We start from the raw sequence: 17393 nt of genomic DNA on the forward strand, positions 1-17393 counted from the left end.
TGGAAAAATATGTGTACTTTCTGAAACATATATTTTGTCTTAGGAATTTAATATGTAAAATAAGGCAAAATTAGTACAAAATGACTTATTAGTAAAATGTAATTTTTGAAATAAATTTTATAACTGCTCACTCTCACAAATTTAGCATGACTATGTAAAAAAAAAGTCAAAAAATGAAAAGTTTTTTTTAACGCTTTCTTTCTTTCTTTGGCTGCTGCTTATCTAACTGTCAATTAAAATTGTTAATGGTCTGTTTTAAGATTATTTTGTAATACCATGTTGACGTCAATAGTGTCTTTTTATTGTATTTTATTTTTTAGAAAAAGGGATTGAATTAAAACACTTTAAAAAAATATACACGGTACTTTAAGAAATATATTCATAGCAATAACAGCGATGAAATTGAGTAAATTCCTTACTAAAACGGCATTTGTTTTATGAAACAGCCATTGTTTAGGAATTTTGAGTGATTACAAAAAAGTGGTTTAATTAGTAAAAAAAAAAAAAAAAAAAGTTATCTTTAAGGTGTACTATTTAAAGCAATTTTCTGAAATAACACATGAATTGAGATTTTTTTTTTTCTCTATTTTTCTGGCGCTCTTCTTTGTTGTTGTTCCATAGTTTGACCAAAGGGGGCGCTGTGGATCACATCAGTTGGCTACCTTGAGGACAATCAACCCGCGGCGGCTTCCAGTGTCTCAGTCGGCTGAGCTGAGAGCACTGGAGGGTTGAGCTTCTGCAACTTTGCACTCTAAACACTCACCGGGATGCTGATGCGACTGGGACTTTGCTTGGCATTTTTGTACCTTTTGAACGCATCTCTTGTGCTGACCTTCAACCTGGACACCAACTATGTGATCAGGAAAGACGGAGAGCCTGGGAGTCTGTTCGGATTCTCTCTCGCCATGCACCGGCAGCTCAACCCGGACAAACGAATGTGAGTCTGTCATCTCCTCTGGAGGGAATATCTTAAAACACACACACACACACAAGTGCTGCATTATCAGCTAATTCTCACTTTTCCCAATTTACAACATTGTAACAGCATGATGCATTCTTTCCCTTTTAAAACAGTGATTAAACTTTTTGTGGTAGCCTAAAAAGTACTTTCCATTGTGTGTATTTTAACACCGTGTTATTGTGATGTATGCATGAGAAGTGAGAAGCATGCAGGCTGAAGACAAATGAACAAACAATGGTGACAAGTGTCATGCAAATGTGCTGTAAGGTCAAACCGGGTGGCCTCAGGAAGATGTTGCTCTCAACTTTTCCCCACGCACACATTTTAAATGCATGAATTTAAGGCTTACGGTTTCATTGAGAGAATAAGTAGATTCATGTTGTAAAATGCTCCCTTGTTGCAGTTATTTCAGAATGAGCTAGAAGGCAAGTGGTATTTGCTACATTCAGTAAGGATTTAATCCACCTCTTGATACCACCACAATCACGTTGCAACTATAGAGAGCAAAAAAAGCAAAATATCATCTTACAATATACATCAATAATCATGCCCAAAGATAAATAGCATATAATTAACCTACATTTGTTGCTTTCTGTAGGTATAAAAAGCAGGATTATAGGGATGCAGTACTTTCTGTTTCATTCTTTTTCTTTGACATTTACATGAGCTCAAACTAGTGTACCGCCATCTAGTGGTTAATAGTGGAATTACACCTAATATAAACAAGCCTAAAAATAAAGCTAGTAACTCAATTTAAATTATTTAATACTATTTGGTATAACAGATAGGGTGTAATGTAGGCCACACATTTGTATTTTCAAGTTGACAGTAAAAGAAATGAGGCAGCTAAAATACTAATGTCAAGTTGTCAAATCCCCTTGTTGCAGTTTGTTTTTAAGAATCCTCTAAGCCAAGCCCGAGGGAGCAAGAATGCAAGAATAAGGCTGTTTAAATTCTGCCTAAACTGATTTGAGGGACTCTTATCATCTCTTCGCCTTCCTCTAGCTAGCAGAACCTTGAAGGCGGCGAGAGGGTCGGCGTGTTGAAGCTTGCGTCCGGTGTTTGCCTGCACACATGCTGACCCTGCAGCAGTGCGAGCGGAGGCGGCTGGGACGACAAGCCCTCATAACGGCAGTCACTGAGATTTCACAGAGATTACAAACCTGTGGAATTTTATCTCCGCTGCTGTTTTGACTGTGGTGGGCAAAGGCAGCTCATGCAGGGTGGAAGTTTTGGGAGATGTTTCTTTTTTTTTTAATTAAAAAAAATAGCTTTTTGTAGTTTACATTGTTATTGGCTTGACTTTTAGAGGGCAAGTAAATATAGTGGGTAAGAACGCAATCAAAGTATTGCAGTGAAGATCAAGAAATGGCATTAAAAATGACACTCGTATCTCAATATACAGCATTGCCTTGAGATATATGAGTTTAATTTATTCTGACTACTCATGTCTCAAATCATCTTTCATCCTCAATAGTTATTTTCAGTATTATCCTACTACATGTTCAAATAGCCTGCGACTATCGATGCTAACTGTTAGCATGTCAATAAAGTTTTGCCTTGTTTGTTAGCTTTAAGCTAAGGGAACGTTTCTATAACTGGTTAAAGACCATTTAATCTAAAAATGATTGAGATCAAAAAGTGTTTTTTAAATGGGAAGTCTCAAACAAATATGGATTAAGAAAGGCACAATGTCTTTACACGTAAGCGCAGAGGCTAGTGCTAGCCCAACGTGAGGGGTCCTGCTAGGTCAACCTTTGTTATAAGGCAGATTTCCCCCATCCTTTATTAAGCCAATGCACCTATTTAGCAATAGAAAAATCTCACAGCACGCCACCAAACAAAAATGTCACAGATGGAATACGTAAATCATGTGCATGAGTGTGAATGGTTGTTAATGTGCTAGCTCGCTAGCTCCCCTACAACCCAAATGATTATAAGCGCTGTAGAAAATGGACGGATGGATGAGTCGTCAAACGAGAAGGAGATACAGACTTAATGACATATTTCCGCCCTGAAGCGCTCACTGCAGATGACTAAAAACGAGTGTTGAACTTTTCACTGTTGCTTCCATGATGTCAGCGTGGCGCTTCACAGCTGGAAGTGGTCAGCTGTTCATTAGCTGGCTCTGCACTCAATGAGCTTTCACTTGACTTGCCGGGCTAATTAGCCGCCGAGTCACATGAGATGAGCTCATGAAGAAGAGCGGAAGCGCGCTCACTGCTCGTTTCTTGAGCGCAAGAAAATTGTGTTTAGTTTCACGACAAAGCATGTGAAAAATGATTAGCTAGCACGCAACTCAGTGAAACAGAAACAATTGGACTATTAACGCATTACGTAACATTTGCGTTGCGCGAATGCTGAAAGTCAAACACTCACTGCGTGTTATTTTACAAAGACTAATACAGTAATGACTGTTTACATCTCATCGTATTAAGAATGATATTGCTATGATATTCCGGATTAGTCCAAGTTTTAGCAGTGTCATCTTTTTAGGATTCACACACAATTGTAGTTGAATTAGCTTAGCGTGTTTGGTAAGTAAAAAAAACAAAACACTATAATAAGCAATGTAATGACATAACGTTATGAACAAAACATTTTGAAAAGGCAAAAAAAAAAAAGTTAGTGAAAACTGAGAAAAGAGGCGACATGGACTGGCCGTGCAGGACCATCTGCGCATGTGTAACCCGATAGATTAAACACAAACTAATTATCATCAGTCAAGACATTCCTGGCTAAAATGTGGCTGTTTTGCTTTAACGTCATTTCTAAAGGGACATAAACACATTGGCTTTATTTTGAATATTTGTTGAAGTGTTGACTCAAGAGTTGTAATCTTGAATCAACATATGGCGTGTGAATGCCGTGCACAGCTGTTGCACACCTGTTAACAAAAAAGCAGCAAAATCATTGTTTGCAGCCACTGTGTGTTCCGTTCTCAATTCCACCGCAGTGACAAACTGTGATGTAACATGATGGCGGTAAAGTGGAGTGTGTGCGGTGCACATACAGTATTGTCACGAAACAAATAGCTTTGGTCTCCTTTAAGGATTTGCGAGGGGATTTTAGAGTGCAGTGTGTGTAAGGGTTAGGAAAAATGATTTCAACTGACAAACTGTGGTCTGTTCGCAGTGCCATAGAAAAAAAAACCCTTGAAAAATCATCTAGACTGTCTTGGATGAAAGAAATCATGAATTTCATTTAGGAGAGCAAACCGCTGCCCCACTAGTCTACCAGAAGGCCGCGTTGCATGTAAACGTCAATATTAACCCTCAGTTACTTGCTAAATTCTACAACTTTCCCCGGGAGCTTTGCTTTACAATTGTAACACTGATGTGCTTTTCCACATCTTGTACAGCTATTGAGTAGTGTGGGCCCCGTTATCATTTTAAAAATGATGATCCCAGAAAATCGTCCTTGACACGTGGGCAGCCGAACTGCTGTCGTTCAGCTGCTGAAATGTCAACATAAAGGCAACTTTGTAGCTCCTGTTTATATTTGCGTGTCGCTGGTCTTTTGTTTGAGCACAGGCTTTACAGTTTGCTCTCGGGTCTCTCCGCCAGACCTCCCCAGGAGGTGCGTACTACAGGCATGCTGGTCTACAAGATCAATAGAAGAATCACCTAAAAGCCCCAAGAGTCGAAAATGTTAGACAGGATTTCCTTTCTGTCCCTTGAGGAAATTCCTGCAGTTATTATGGGCAGTGCCCGCATTGTCTAGAATTTTTCAAATGTCTTGTTTACTATCACTATGGTATACAGATAGAAGATCCAAATCCTTCTGCAATGTTGCTTTTCAAATTGCTTATGCAGCACATGTGATTGTCCTTGAACTCAACTTGTTTTGCGTAGGAATTGCTGTTTCATTACATTACACAGTTTCATCTACTCGCGATGTTATTTGGTCAGTTATAAAAAGATAATCAAGGTGAAGAGTACGCACAGTCAAGTGAAAATATTCACAGACAAAACAAACTGACTTATCAATGTTTTTTGTTTATGTTTGACCGAAACGCATTGTAAGCTAGGAGAGGGATGTTTCTGTGTTCAGAGCAGTTTCAAATGCAGAACCAGTATTTGCCCGTTCAGTTTGTTCTAGTATTGTGTTTTTGGAGTTTTGTAAAGAGAGATTATGCTAAATATTGGTTGGATCAACTGACATGCGATGCTGATATTGTCTGATATTTCCCCCCACATTAAGACATTACAACAGAAGACAAAGAAAATCACATTGAAGCAAACAATTTTTTTTTAAGTCAGAAAAAATAAACAAATTTTTCTCTGTATTGCAAAGTTAAATACCAAAGGAAAAAGTAATGCAGTCACATGTTTTGCCTGTAATTCATCTTTATTGCTTTAAGCATTATATAACAGTAGTTTTTAAATGAATTGTCCGGTTAATGGGATATCCGATTATTATTATTTTTGCCTTAAAAAAAAATCATGTCAGTTGGGCCCTAGTGCTATCTAAATACACTCATTTGTGCAGATGAAAAAATCTCCAACCACTTTGATTGAATGTGAACGCATACACAAAATGGAAACATGCAGAAATTGAATTATGAACCTACAGGAAGTTGTTGTGGTTGCTGTGCCGTGTCTGCAACCTGCTCTCACATCATTTCACCTTTCATTTGCAGTCTTGTTTTCTTTCTTCTTCTTTTTTTTCATGGATAGTGGTTGCGCAGCTCTTTCTTGTTCACTAACACATTAATGGACATTAAACAATGGATGAATGAATTAATACAATTTAAGAGCGTGTGCATTTGTCTTCCATGTTGCAAAGGGGGCAAAATGGTTCACTCAGCAATTAATTGCATACAATTCGTTTTAGGCCAAACCATGTGTCTGTATGATGAACTGACGCATTTTATGTCATTTTTTTTTTTTTTCTCAGGTTGTTGATCGGTGCCCCCCGAGCCAGAGCTTTGGGAAAACAACACGCCAACATCACCGGAGGACTTTATAAATGTGACATTAGCTACTCTCCTGATTGCGAGCGCATTTTTTTTGACAGTAAAGGTAAGAAAGGACGTTCTTTGGTTGTGAATTTAAGGGTAAATCGGAATTAGTCTCAAAATCAGCTCTGTCTACCAGTAGCTCATTTTCCATGTCCCACCCAATCTTGTCTGTAGGTAACCCACTGATGGCCCCTTTGCTGCGTTAATTTGAGTTTCTATTGTGTATCCATGTTCATGCCATGGCTTTGTCTTTGTCTAAACTTTGAAAGAGGATATCCGAGTTGAGAACAAGGAGAACCAGTGGATGGGGGTCACAGTACAAAGTCAAGGACCTGGGGGGAAGATTGTGGTAAGTATTTCGACGCATCCATGTAGACGTAATCAATGGAACTCAAACGCCAAAAAAATCTTCCCACTTCAGACGTGCGCTCATCGCTACCAGAGGCGCTGGTTTGTCAACACGCCCCAGGAGGCCCGCGACATCACAGGCCGCTGCTACGTCCTGAGCCAAGACCTGACAATCGACGAGCTGTCCGACGAGGACGGCGGCAACTGGAACTTCTGCGAGGGCAGGACCAGAGGCCATGAGATGTTCGGGTCGTGTCAGCAGGGTCTGGCCGCCACTTTCACCAAGGACTACCATTACCTGGTCTTTGGTGCGCCTGGAGCGTACAACTGGAAAGGTTTCGACATTTGCAGGACACGAATGGTCACAAGGTCGGGTGTGTTTGACTGATTGACTTTTCTCCCTGTTAGGCATCGTACGCGTGGAGCAAAAAAACAACACCCTGATGGAGATGGGCGTGTACGACGACGGGCCTTATGAAATCGGCGATGAGCACGTCTTGAATCCTGAGCTCGTACCTGTACCTGCCAATAGCTACCTCGGTGAGACACAAAACAAGTTGCCATTGGCAACCATTAAAGGGTAACTCAACCGTAAACATTTCTTGACAATAATATGTTATATGTGACCTCACTAGTCTAAACATGACATTGTGATTAATATTACATTTGTGGAATGTGAGTTATGAAGCAAAATACAGCTGTTTTTATTCATTTCAGAGGGCGGCCATTTTGCCTCTTAAGGTCTTACGTAACAACCAATCACAGCTCAGCTTCAGAAAACAGCTGAGCTGTGATTGGTCGTTGCCTGAGCTCTGAGTAACTGTGATGTCATCTTCAGTCGACAGCAAGTTGCAAAATGGCCGCCCCTTGAGGTGAATAAAAATGGCTGGATTTTGCTCATATTCCACAAATGTAATATTAATCACAATGTCATGTTTAGACTAGTGAGGTCACATATAACATATTATTGTCAAGAAATGTTTACAGTTGAGTTGAGAAGCAAAATCCAGCCATTTTTATTCATTTCAAGGGGCGGCCATTTTGCCACTTGCTGTTGACTGAAGATGACATCACAGTTGCTCAGGTAACAACCAATCACAGCTCATCTTCAAAAAACAGGTGAGCTGTGATTGGTCGTTGCCTGAGCCCTGAGTAATTGTGTTGTCATCTTCAGTCGACAGCAAGTGGCAAAATGGCCGCACCTGAGATTGATAAAACGGCGGGATTTTGCTCCAAATGTAATATTAGTTAAAATACCCTATTTAGACTAGTGGGGCTGCATAGAACATATTGTCAATAAATTTTAAAGGTTGACTTCCCCTTTAATTCTTAAATTCCTTCTACATTTAGGATTCTCCCTGGACTCTGGTCACAGCATCACCAGGAGGCGTAGCCTAACTGTGGTTGCTGGGGCACCCAGAGCCAATCACAGTGGAGCCGTGCTGCTACTGAGGAAAGAGAACCACGGCTCGGCCCGACTAGCTGTGGATCACACTCTGTACGGACCCGGGCTGGCGTCTTCTTTTGGATACGATGTGGCCGTAGCAGACCTGAACGGGGACGGGTGTGTTGCACTTTGACAGCATGAATCGACCATTTCATTCCGTTTGTAAATAATAGATGCCAGGGTACTACTGTGTGTCAGAAAAGTGACAACAGCTGACCTGAAACTGAAACCATGACGAAAACTTGTTTGAGATTGCGCCGCCAGATATACTCTAAGAGGGTTAGGTGTTTTCTTTTAATGGTTTTTAATAATAAAAATGTTAGCTTAAAATATGATATAGCATAACCTGCTTTTCCTTTCTCCGCCTCCATATTTTTAGCAAAGCTAGGGCTTTCCATTTGTAACAGTGACAAATGCATATTACCAAGCTAGGGGGACTACTTTAAATACAAACTGCCAGTTAGCTTAAATATTAGCTTAAAACACGATATAGCATAACCTGCTTTCCTTTTCGCCACCTCCATATTATTAGCAAAGCTTTGTAACAGTGACAAATGCATATTACCAAGCTAGGGGGACTACTTTAAATACAAACTGCCAGTTAGCTTAAATATTAGCTTAAAACACGATATAGCATAACCTGCTTTCCTTTTCTCCACCTCCATATTATTAGCAAAGCTTTGTAACAGTGACAAATGCATATTACCAAGCTAGGGGGACTACTTTAAATACAAACTGCCAGTTAGCTTAAATATTAGCTTAAAACACGATATAGCATAACCTGCTTTCCTTTTCTCCACCTCCATATTATTAGCAAAGCTTTGTAACAGTGACAAATGCATATTACCAAGCTAGGGGGACTACTTTAAATACAAACTGCCAGTTAGCTTAAATATTAGCTTAAAACACGATATAGCATAACCTGCTTTCCTTTTCTCCACCTCCATATTATTAGCAAAGCTTTGTAACAGTGACAAATGCATATTGCCAAATACAAACCAGCGGGAAAAGGCAACAGGCTACTTTCTGTTTGGTCGCTTAGCAACCAGCAAGGACAAATGATGCCGTACCAAAATACTGATATCGTGCCTATTTGACCCAGATGGCAGGATATAGTCGTGGGAGCGCCCCAGTTCTACATGAAGGACAAAGACGTTGGAGGGGCTGTTTATATCTACATCAACCAGGCGGGCCGGTGGCGAGGCGTCGCACCAGTCCGTCTCAACGGGACCAGGGACTCCATGTTTGGTCTGGCAGTGGAGAACATTGGAGACGTCAATCAAGACTCTTATGAAGGTCATTTACTGTCGCTGATGTAATTTGTTGCTTGCTAACTGGTATATTGTTGCATTAACTGTTTTTCCACCCTCAATCAGACATCGCCATCGGAGCACCTTATGATGACGGCGGTGCGGGAAAGGTCTACATCTATCACGGCTCAGCACAGGGAATAAACGCACGCCCGGCTCAGGTTGGTTTGATTTAGCCTCAAAGTGTCATTGAAATCAATTGAGTGTTTTTGTTTCCTGCTGCAATTTCTGAAGTTGTTTCATTGGAATTACTTCCAAGTGTTTTTTGTATTTGCTTCCAGATTATTTCCGGAAAACATTACAACATCCGACTGTTTGGCTATTCTCTGGCAGGGAACATGGACCTGGACAGCAACTCTTATCCAGACCTCGCCGTGGGCTCTTTGTCTGACTCAGCGCTCATTTACAGGTTTTTAATATTCCAATCCATTAATCTGTATTTCCACAAATATGTGTTGGAGGATTTTTATTTACAAATGTCATTTCACTGTTTTTTCAGGGCAAGACCAGTCATTAGTATCCACAGAGTTGTGAAAATCTCCCCACGGGAAATTGACCTGACAATAAAGAACTGTGGAAACCACATCTGGTAAATATTCCTTCAACATTGTTTCATAATGGAAACTGTTTCATACAATTTAGCAGAAAGCTTTTTTTTCTGTCTTTAGCTTCGCCGTGGATGCTTGCTTCAGCTATAAAGCAAACACCGCGTCTTACAACCCGAGAATAAGTACGGAAATCATCTTTGATTTTTATTATCCACATGGACGGCTTGTTTTGTCTCACATCTTGTTTTGTCCTATTCCGTTGCAGCTATCAGCTATTCTGTGGAGGCGGACGGAATTCGCAGGAAACAAGGCTTGCTCTCAAGAGTCGTGTTCGTGAACAAATCCAACTCGGAAACAGAACACCAGTTTAATGGGACCGTGGACCTCCGAGGACAAAAGCAGGAAACATGCATTAAGATAAAAGCAAAGTTAAAGGTGGGGGGCGCGGAGATGAGCATAAAGCATCGACACCTTACATCTAGCATGTACACACTCATGAATCCATGTTACATAAATGACTGTATTTAATAGTTACATTATCCAACATGAAACAACCACCATCACAAGGCTCAGCAATATTATTAGCTATCTTACTAGCCAAAAGAATTAAGCTAAAGCCACAAACTGATCTGTCGCTATCATATCTGCAATTTCATACTTGCCTTCCATATTTTCCAACATTATTTGTAAAAAAAAATTTTTTTTTAAATAAATAAAAAAACACACCCACAACTTAATGCCTTTCTTTGTACAGGACAACATAAAGGATAAGATGCGAAGCATTCCCATCGAAGTGTCCGCACAAATAGTTGGTACGAAGCGACAAAAGGTAAAGAGCAGCCTCCCACAGCTGATGCCAATTTTGGACTCTTCTCATTCGAATAAAGAAACTGTCGAGGTAAAGCAACAATTCAAATATTTTTTTTTTTATGTAAAAGTGAGTAAACATATCACCATGCTATCTGTTTTCATTGTATTTGTAGGTGAATTTTGTGAAGGAAGGATGCGGAAGCGATCATGTTTGTCGCAGTAATCTGATGATGGAATACAAATTGCTGTACAAGCAGAGCAATCAAGACATTTACTCGCCTTTGCCCATGTGAGTAACAGAAAGAACCTCTTAAAAATAAAATAAAGATAATCTCGCCATGATCCTCAAAAGGGAAATTCACGCATTACAACATCAAGGGTTAGTCTTGTGGCGTATAATCAAATCATAGCATTTATGGAAACAAGCTAGCAAGCGTGATGATAATGAGATGATTTACCCCCAAAATATTTATTTTTACAGTGTGTATAAAACTGGTAGCCCTTCATATTAATCAGTACCAAAGGAGCAGTTCTCAGTTTTAAAAAGATCGGTGATGCCTGTATTAGTGGTATGCGGGCTCCCTCTAGTGGTACTTGAAGGAATCACCGCCTAATTGCACTTTAGTTTTTAAGCGTTATTTTACACCTAGTTTTACACCATATAACGTCATATTTTATTGTCCTCACTTATTTGATGTGCTTCTACTTGCACATTTCTAGACCGATTCTCACCATTCCAACTTCAACATATTCCAAAACTTCACACCATGCGGGGTATTATTTTTCTCATTTAAAAAATGCAGTTTTCCCACAATTTCACATTTCCAATGGCACGTTCAACATAACAGATTCACATCGTTCTCATTCAAATGTCTCTATGTTCAGCGCATTCCCTTCAACTTGGCATTGATTTTCAACATGTTGAAAATTAATTCAAATTTTTCCCCAATATTAATTCCACATCATTCATATGCGATTCAAGTCTCCCCCAAAGTCATCTAGGATAGGCTGCAGCTCGCTCATGAGCCTAAAGAGGACAAAAACTAGAAAATGAAATTTGGATAAAGTAGACTCCAAGGATTTCCTGCCCATGTTGCTAACACGTTCAACAGCAGTATGCGTTCATCCGTGAATAATTTGTGCATCCACAGCAGAGACAACATGTCCGTGTTTCATCTGACGTATGAGAGGAAGGACTTGGCTCTGCGGTTGACCGTCAGCAACGTGAACGGAGACGACGCCTACGAAGCCAAGCTGATGGGGTCGTTTCCCGACACGCTGTCGTACTCGGGCGTCCGCTCGCATCGCACCATGGTAAATTGAAAACTGCAATCAATCATCAGCAAAATGTCTGAACCTCTGAAAATATCAGAACGATTGGCCCATTTTGGATTTCATGGAAGGACTTTACTCTCCTGAAGTGTTTTTCTAACTTTCCCGTAGGTGGACAAGCAGGTGATTTGCGTCGCTAATCAAAACGGCTCTCAGGCCGACTGTGAGCTCGGTAACCCGTTTAAACAGGGCTCAGAGGTACGAACTCAGGCAAGACATTCCTTAGGCAGCACTTTTGAAGCTTTTGTTGTATTTGCATTTGAAACAAAGAAGGGCTTTTTCCACTAAGGTCACATTTTACATCATCCTGAGCACTGTGGCGATGACGCTGGAGACCACAGAGATCGCTATCGACCTGCAGCTCCAAACGTAACAACTACTAGCTCACCTGCAACTCTGCCGTATTGTGTACTTTTTCCTGTATTTACAACTTTTCGCTTTTCTTTCTATTCAGAACCAGCGTACAGAATTTGGCTCCTGTGAGAGTCAATGCCAAAGTGATGATTGAATTGCCGTTGTCGGTTACTGGGTATGTTTGTGTCAGGCCGCAAGAACGTGAACAGAGCATGGATGTGAGGAGGTCATCATTATTATTTCGCTCGTCCCCATCAGGGAAGCCAACCCTCCCCGGGTTTCATTCGGAGGGGCGGTGAGAGGAGAGAGCGCCATGAAGAGTGAAGAGGAGATCGGCAGTTTGGTCAATTACACATTCAGGGTATGTTGCGATATGATGACCCAATTATTTAGCCGCCGGCCTGCTCAATTTCAACAAATTGAGTGGTTATGCTTAACTCATTCACTGCCATTGACGGCTTTAGACGTCAAAAATTCATTTGAACTATTTCTATTAGTTTGAAAAAAAAAATCCCCTTTTGCTAACAAGAGCATAAAAACCTAGAATTTTTTTTTTTATTGTAAATTTAGAACAGATATAAAATTTGTGATTAATCGTTAATTAGTGAAGTCAAGCGATTAATTACAATTTTAAAAAATTTAGCACCTGATGGGCCTGATTTAAAAAAATAAAATAAAAATAAGTGCCGTTTAATCATAATTAATCATTTTATATCTGTTATTAATGTACAATAAAAAAAGGTAAAATGTGAAATAGGTTTTCATAAAAAATTAAATGAAATGAAAAATTGTTAAACTAATAGAAATAGTTCATATAAATTTTTTATTTACATCTATAGTTGTCAATGGCAGTAAATGAGTTAAAAGGTGGGGTTGATTTTGAATGTAGCTAGGGTTCAAGAACAAAAACTTGACATGGATTTTCTGAGGCCAGTGCTGATATTTGGCAGAATTTTGGCTACCAATTTTTAAAAAAAGAGACAAACTGAAACATCAATTTTTTTAATAAAAAAAAAAAAACGTAATAAATTAGGTCTAACACTGTTTCTTTTTTTCCCTATCAGATTAACAACTTGTGGGACGCTTCCGTCAAATCCTCACTGCACATCCATTGGCCCAAATCCAACAACAATGGCAAATGGCTTTTGTACTTGGTGAAAATGAATGCTAAAGAAGGGCAGCACGATGTCATTTGTACACCTGAGACTGAGATCAACCCTGTAAAACACATCCAGGTGCATTTGAATACAAAAGCGACTGACGTTAAAAAAAAAAATAATCCTTGATAATTTTTGAGAATTGATGTGCTTTCAGGAGAGCTCTGCTTTCAGGACAAAACGTGAAATTGCACAGAAAAAAAACAAAGGCAAGACTTGCTCAAAGTCAGACAAGAATAAGATTTTGGTGAGCATTTTTTTCTGCATAAAATTGAGCAAGCTATTCAAAAAGATGGACTCCTGAGATGGATGAAAATGGGTGGATTAATATTATTAATTCTTATTCCGTGAATGCAATATTAATCAGAATACCGTGTTTTGACTAGTGGGGGCACATATAAAATGATTACAAAGAACATTTCTGACTTGAGTTTCCTTTTACAAGGAGGTCTAACACACTCTTTTTTTCTTTAGACATGTGGGAAAGACTTGCAGTGTGTGGTGCTCAAGTGTCCCCTGCATGGACTCGACGGGTCCACAGTGGAACTCAGAGCTCGTCTGTGGAACTCGACCTTTCTGGAGGTTACATGTTACTATTTTTTTATATTTCATTTTAACTTCTTGCTATTGTCAATAGAATGCAGAGGTGGCAAACGCACTTTAATTACAGATATTTACAGATGCTTGCCTGGTTGGGGAGGATGTTACTGATATTTGTTACTGAAGTTGTTTGTGAACATTATGAGATTCTTTTGTGATTAGGGGCTCGGAATATTCAAATAAACATCACTTATTTTTGCCTTGAGTTTCGCTGTAAGTAGAGTAATAAACAATGTATTTGGTTACTTACCACCACTATTGGAATCACACTCATCTGGTTTTGTTTTGACACAGGATTACACTTCTCTTTCATCCTTGGACATCATTGTGAGGGCTTCACTGGTGCTCCATACTCAGACCACTAACATGATCCTAAGAACTCCTGACACCGATGTAAGCCACAAGATGTCAGGTGGGATAGGTTGTGGTGTCTACACTCCATCAACTGTGTGTTGTTGCAGGTGACACTTACAGTGTTCCCAGAGAGTGCCGTGGCCCAGTATGGTGGCGTCCCCTGGTGGATCATTGTGGTGGCTGTTCTGGCAGGGATCTTGATTTTGGCATTGTTGGTCTGTCTGCTGTGGAAGGTGAGAGTGGAAGGAATGACATTAGCATTCAGTCAATGGGAAAAATATGATCAAGTTGGGATTTTCTTGCCAAATGGCTAATAGTGATGCACTGCCCAATGTAAAGCATTTAAAGTAATCGCCCGCCACCACCATGGGGGTTACATTCCAAACCAAAACCACCCCCGCAATAAGTGGAATCCATGATATAGAAATGCTCTATTTAAAATAGGCCTACTCCTATTTACGGCACTTTTTAAAAATGTCTTTAAACATACTTTCAGACAATACAAACACATTTTATATATTGAGAGCAATGGATAACACAAACATATTGTGTAGACAGTGTAACGGTGTAAAGTAAACAAATCACAAACTTAACTTATCATCAGATAATATACATAAAAAAAATCATGCCCAAAGAAGCATGCTATAAAATGAACCTAAAGCTGTCACTTTCTTTCCTCTTAAAAAGCAGGATTACATCGGCTAAGGTTCAATTATTTTCAACAAAAACTAGGCCGGTTTTATAAGTTTCTTCTTTTTCTTTCAAATTGATACCGTCTCAATATAAGCGTGCCGCCATCTCGTGTTCATTAGTGGAATTACGCCCAATAGACTAAAATGGCGAGACCATGAACTCTGTTCTTTTTATTTGAAACACAAATAACCTTTTGTAGCAGTACAAGGATGAAACTTTACTGATGATTTGCCGTTTTATTATTTCCACCATGAATCACCGTGCGTCACTGTACATCATCAAATCACCGTGAGTCCAAATCACCCTAAGAGCTTTTGCCTCTTCGGAGGGACTACCAATACAACATAAGGACAATCCTCGACGTTGTGCAACAAACTTTTCCAGCGCCATTAAGCTACTTCAAGTATAAAAGGCACTGAAAGTGACACTTCAAAATAAATTCGTAAACCCAAAACCGGAAGTGACTATTTACAAAGCAAATTCCAAAATAAAATACAATCAATACTCCGGTTAGAAAATATAATTATTATGTTATTTACACCTTTTGTTTGTTTTTCTGATTAAAAAAAACGAACAAAATGTTGAAACACATGCTTTGCATTGGACAGTCTTTTCAGGAAACACCAGGGTGACTTTTGTTTTTCTTTACTGATTTTGTTTGCGATATTGATCACCCTTGCTCCCCCCCCTTCCCTTCAGTGTGGTTTCTTCAAGAGAGCATCCAAAGAGCAGTACGATGCGGCCTATCACAAGGCCGAGATCCATGTTCAGCCTTCTGACAAAGACAAACTCTCTGCTGAGGCCTGATTATATTCTCTGACCAGGTTTAAAAAAAAAAAAAAAAGAGCTTTCAGCATGTGCTGCGACTAATGAACTCACCACAGCAGCTTTATTATGGAAGTGCAGACACAGGGCCGACCCAAGACGCACCTGCTTAAAGCCTTAGAGGAGTATTTTTGTGTTAACTGTCAAACTAAACAACAAATTAAGTCAATTTCACATTGCGTGTTTAAAAGAACGGTTAGCTTAAAGTCTGCTAGCTTAATGCTAACAGATAATAGGAGATGCCAAATGGCTCCCATCTCAGGCACATGTTCCTTAAATCTCTGCAAAGTGCGTCTAATATTACTGCGATTTACCACAATATGTAATTTTTGGAGGCTTGGGTCGACTCTGCACAGATTTAACCTGACACATATTGCACACAACCAAAACTAAAGAACATCCTTGTGCAATTGTGTGCTCTTCAGGTGCCTTGGCTGATATCTGCTTGGCTTTTTGGAAACATGCAAATAAATGTGAAAAGCATGCTTAACATTGTTTACCGGTACTTTTTGTACAGCCAGCGCAACTATTGCATGCGTTTGACCTTCTTTTTAATCACCATGTTTGTCCATCCAGTGTGGATTCTTCAAACGCTCCAAGCAGGAGGACACCGTCCCTCAGTATCACGCCGTGCGGATCCGCAAGGACTCTCCTCACTACGAAGACGGAAAAGTCAAGCTGGATCATTTTGAGAAGAAGCCGTGGATGACAACGTGGGTTGACAATGAAAGTTACTCATGAGGTTTTTGCGGGTCAACCTCTTGACCTAAAGCACAATCAAATGACGATAAAAGAGCCGTAACAACAATTTTGGACAAATATCTTTGTGAGGGCAGATTTGTTCATACTGCTCTGTATATTTTATGTGACGTGCCCTAGCCAGTTAAAGACAATCCTTTGCGATGTCAAATAATTTTCTTCCTGCGCTCGTTAGTCTTTCTATACTGTATAGATGATTTTTCTACATGGAACTTTTGTACATATTTTCCTGCACATTGTATATTTATTTTTTGATAAAACTTGTATAGTGGAGCCAAAGATGTCCAGTGTTTTGTGTGCACTGGACTAACATTCATTACAAAATGAACTACTGATCTGATGTTGTGGTACTATTGCATGAAACCTTGCAAAATTTTAACAAACTATGCAAACATGGCACAGTTGACTTTCTGTATGTATTTAAGGACTTTTGTAGTTTTTTTTTTTTATAGCAATCGACTCACTGTGAACAAATGTTAAGGTAGCGTCGTCACTGAAAGTCATTTTTTGTGTGAATTTAAAAGAACAGCAAACTGTTCCGAATTAGATTTGTCAGGAATGTAAATATTGTCAAGCCGAATAAAGACAACAAAAAAATTCAGCTTTGCTATTGGCATCCTTTTTTTAAAGTGTCGTATTTAATACATTTCGTTTTTTGTTGTTGTTGCATGGACTGTTTGACTAACGTAGCTGATTTACTTATTTCTTACTAGCCTATTAATTTAAACTTAGCCGAGTGGTTAAAATCCTGAAAATAATTGTACTTAATTATTTTAATATGGGCTGAAGGTGATAAAAGGTTTTAAGTAAAAATAGATTATGAAATACAGTATATCACATTGGCAATTTTATAACAATTTGCTTGCAAATTAATGTATGAATGAATTTATATTTACCTTAAGGTCATGTAACTTAATAGGTAAAATCACTTT

At 39.3% G+C, this 17393-nt stretch overlaps 1 protein-coding gene and 1 long non-coding RNA gene across 3 annotated transcripts; one reads left to right on the plus strand and one right to left on the minus strand.

The window, feature by feature from the left end:
• Window positions 1-597: 597 nt before the first annotated feature.
• Window positions 598-14754, minus strand: LOC144060798 (uncharacterized). The gene is made up of 3 exons (XR_013296013.1): window positions 14303-14754; window positions 14081-14212; window positions 598-968 (listed from the first exon to the last, which is right to left on the minus strand). It is a non-coding gene; the product is annotated as an uncharacterized LOC144060798 (long non-coding RNA).
• On the plus strand, window positions 691-17062 carry itga6a (integrin, alpha 6a). Of its 2 annotated transcripts, XM_077580640.1 has the most exons (26): window positions 691-937; window positions 5861-5985; window positions 6194-6273; window positions 6346-6607; window positions 6681-6812; window positions 7623-7836; window positions 8822-9015; window positions 9096-9190; window positions 9311-9438; window positions 9529-9618; window positions 9698-9759; window positions 9843-10012; window positions 10332-10475; window positions 10561-10676; window positions 11539-11701; window positions 11831-11917; window positions 12009-12088; window positions 12174-12248; window positions 12332-12434; window positions 13138-13308; window positions 13388-13477; window positions 13705-13812; window positions 14125-14223; window positions 14292-14417; window positions 15577-15701; window positions 16279-16424. In XM_077580640.1, exons 1-25 carry the CDS (start codon window positions 768-770, stop codon window positions 15682-15684), a joined length of 3192 nt encoding a protein of 1063 aa, XP_077436766.1. In that variant the 5' UTR covers window positions 691-767; the 3' UTR covers window positions 15685-15701; window positions 16279-16424. The 2 variants fall into 2 exon arrangements, with proteins under 2 accessions (XP_077436766.1, XP_077436765.1); XM_077580639.1 differs by lacking the exon at window positions 15577-15701 and having other exon boundaries at window positions 16279-17062.
• Window positions 17063-17393: the final 331 nt, after the last annotated feature.

Source organism: Vanacampus margaritifer, chromosome 11, assembly GCF_051991255.1.
Source record: "Vanacampus margaritifer isolate UIUO_Vmar chromosome 11, RoL_Vmar_1.0, whole genome shotgun sequence".
NCBI classification, from domain to species: Eukaryota; Metazoa; Chordata; class Actinopteri; order Syngnathiformes; family Syngnathidae; genus Vanacampus; species Vanacampus margaritifer.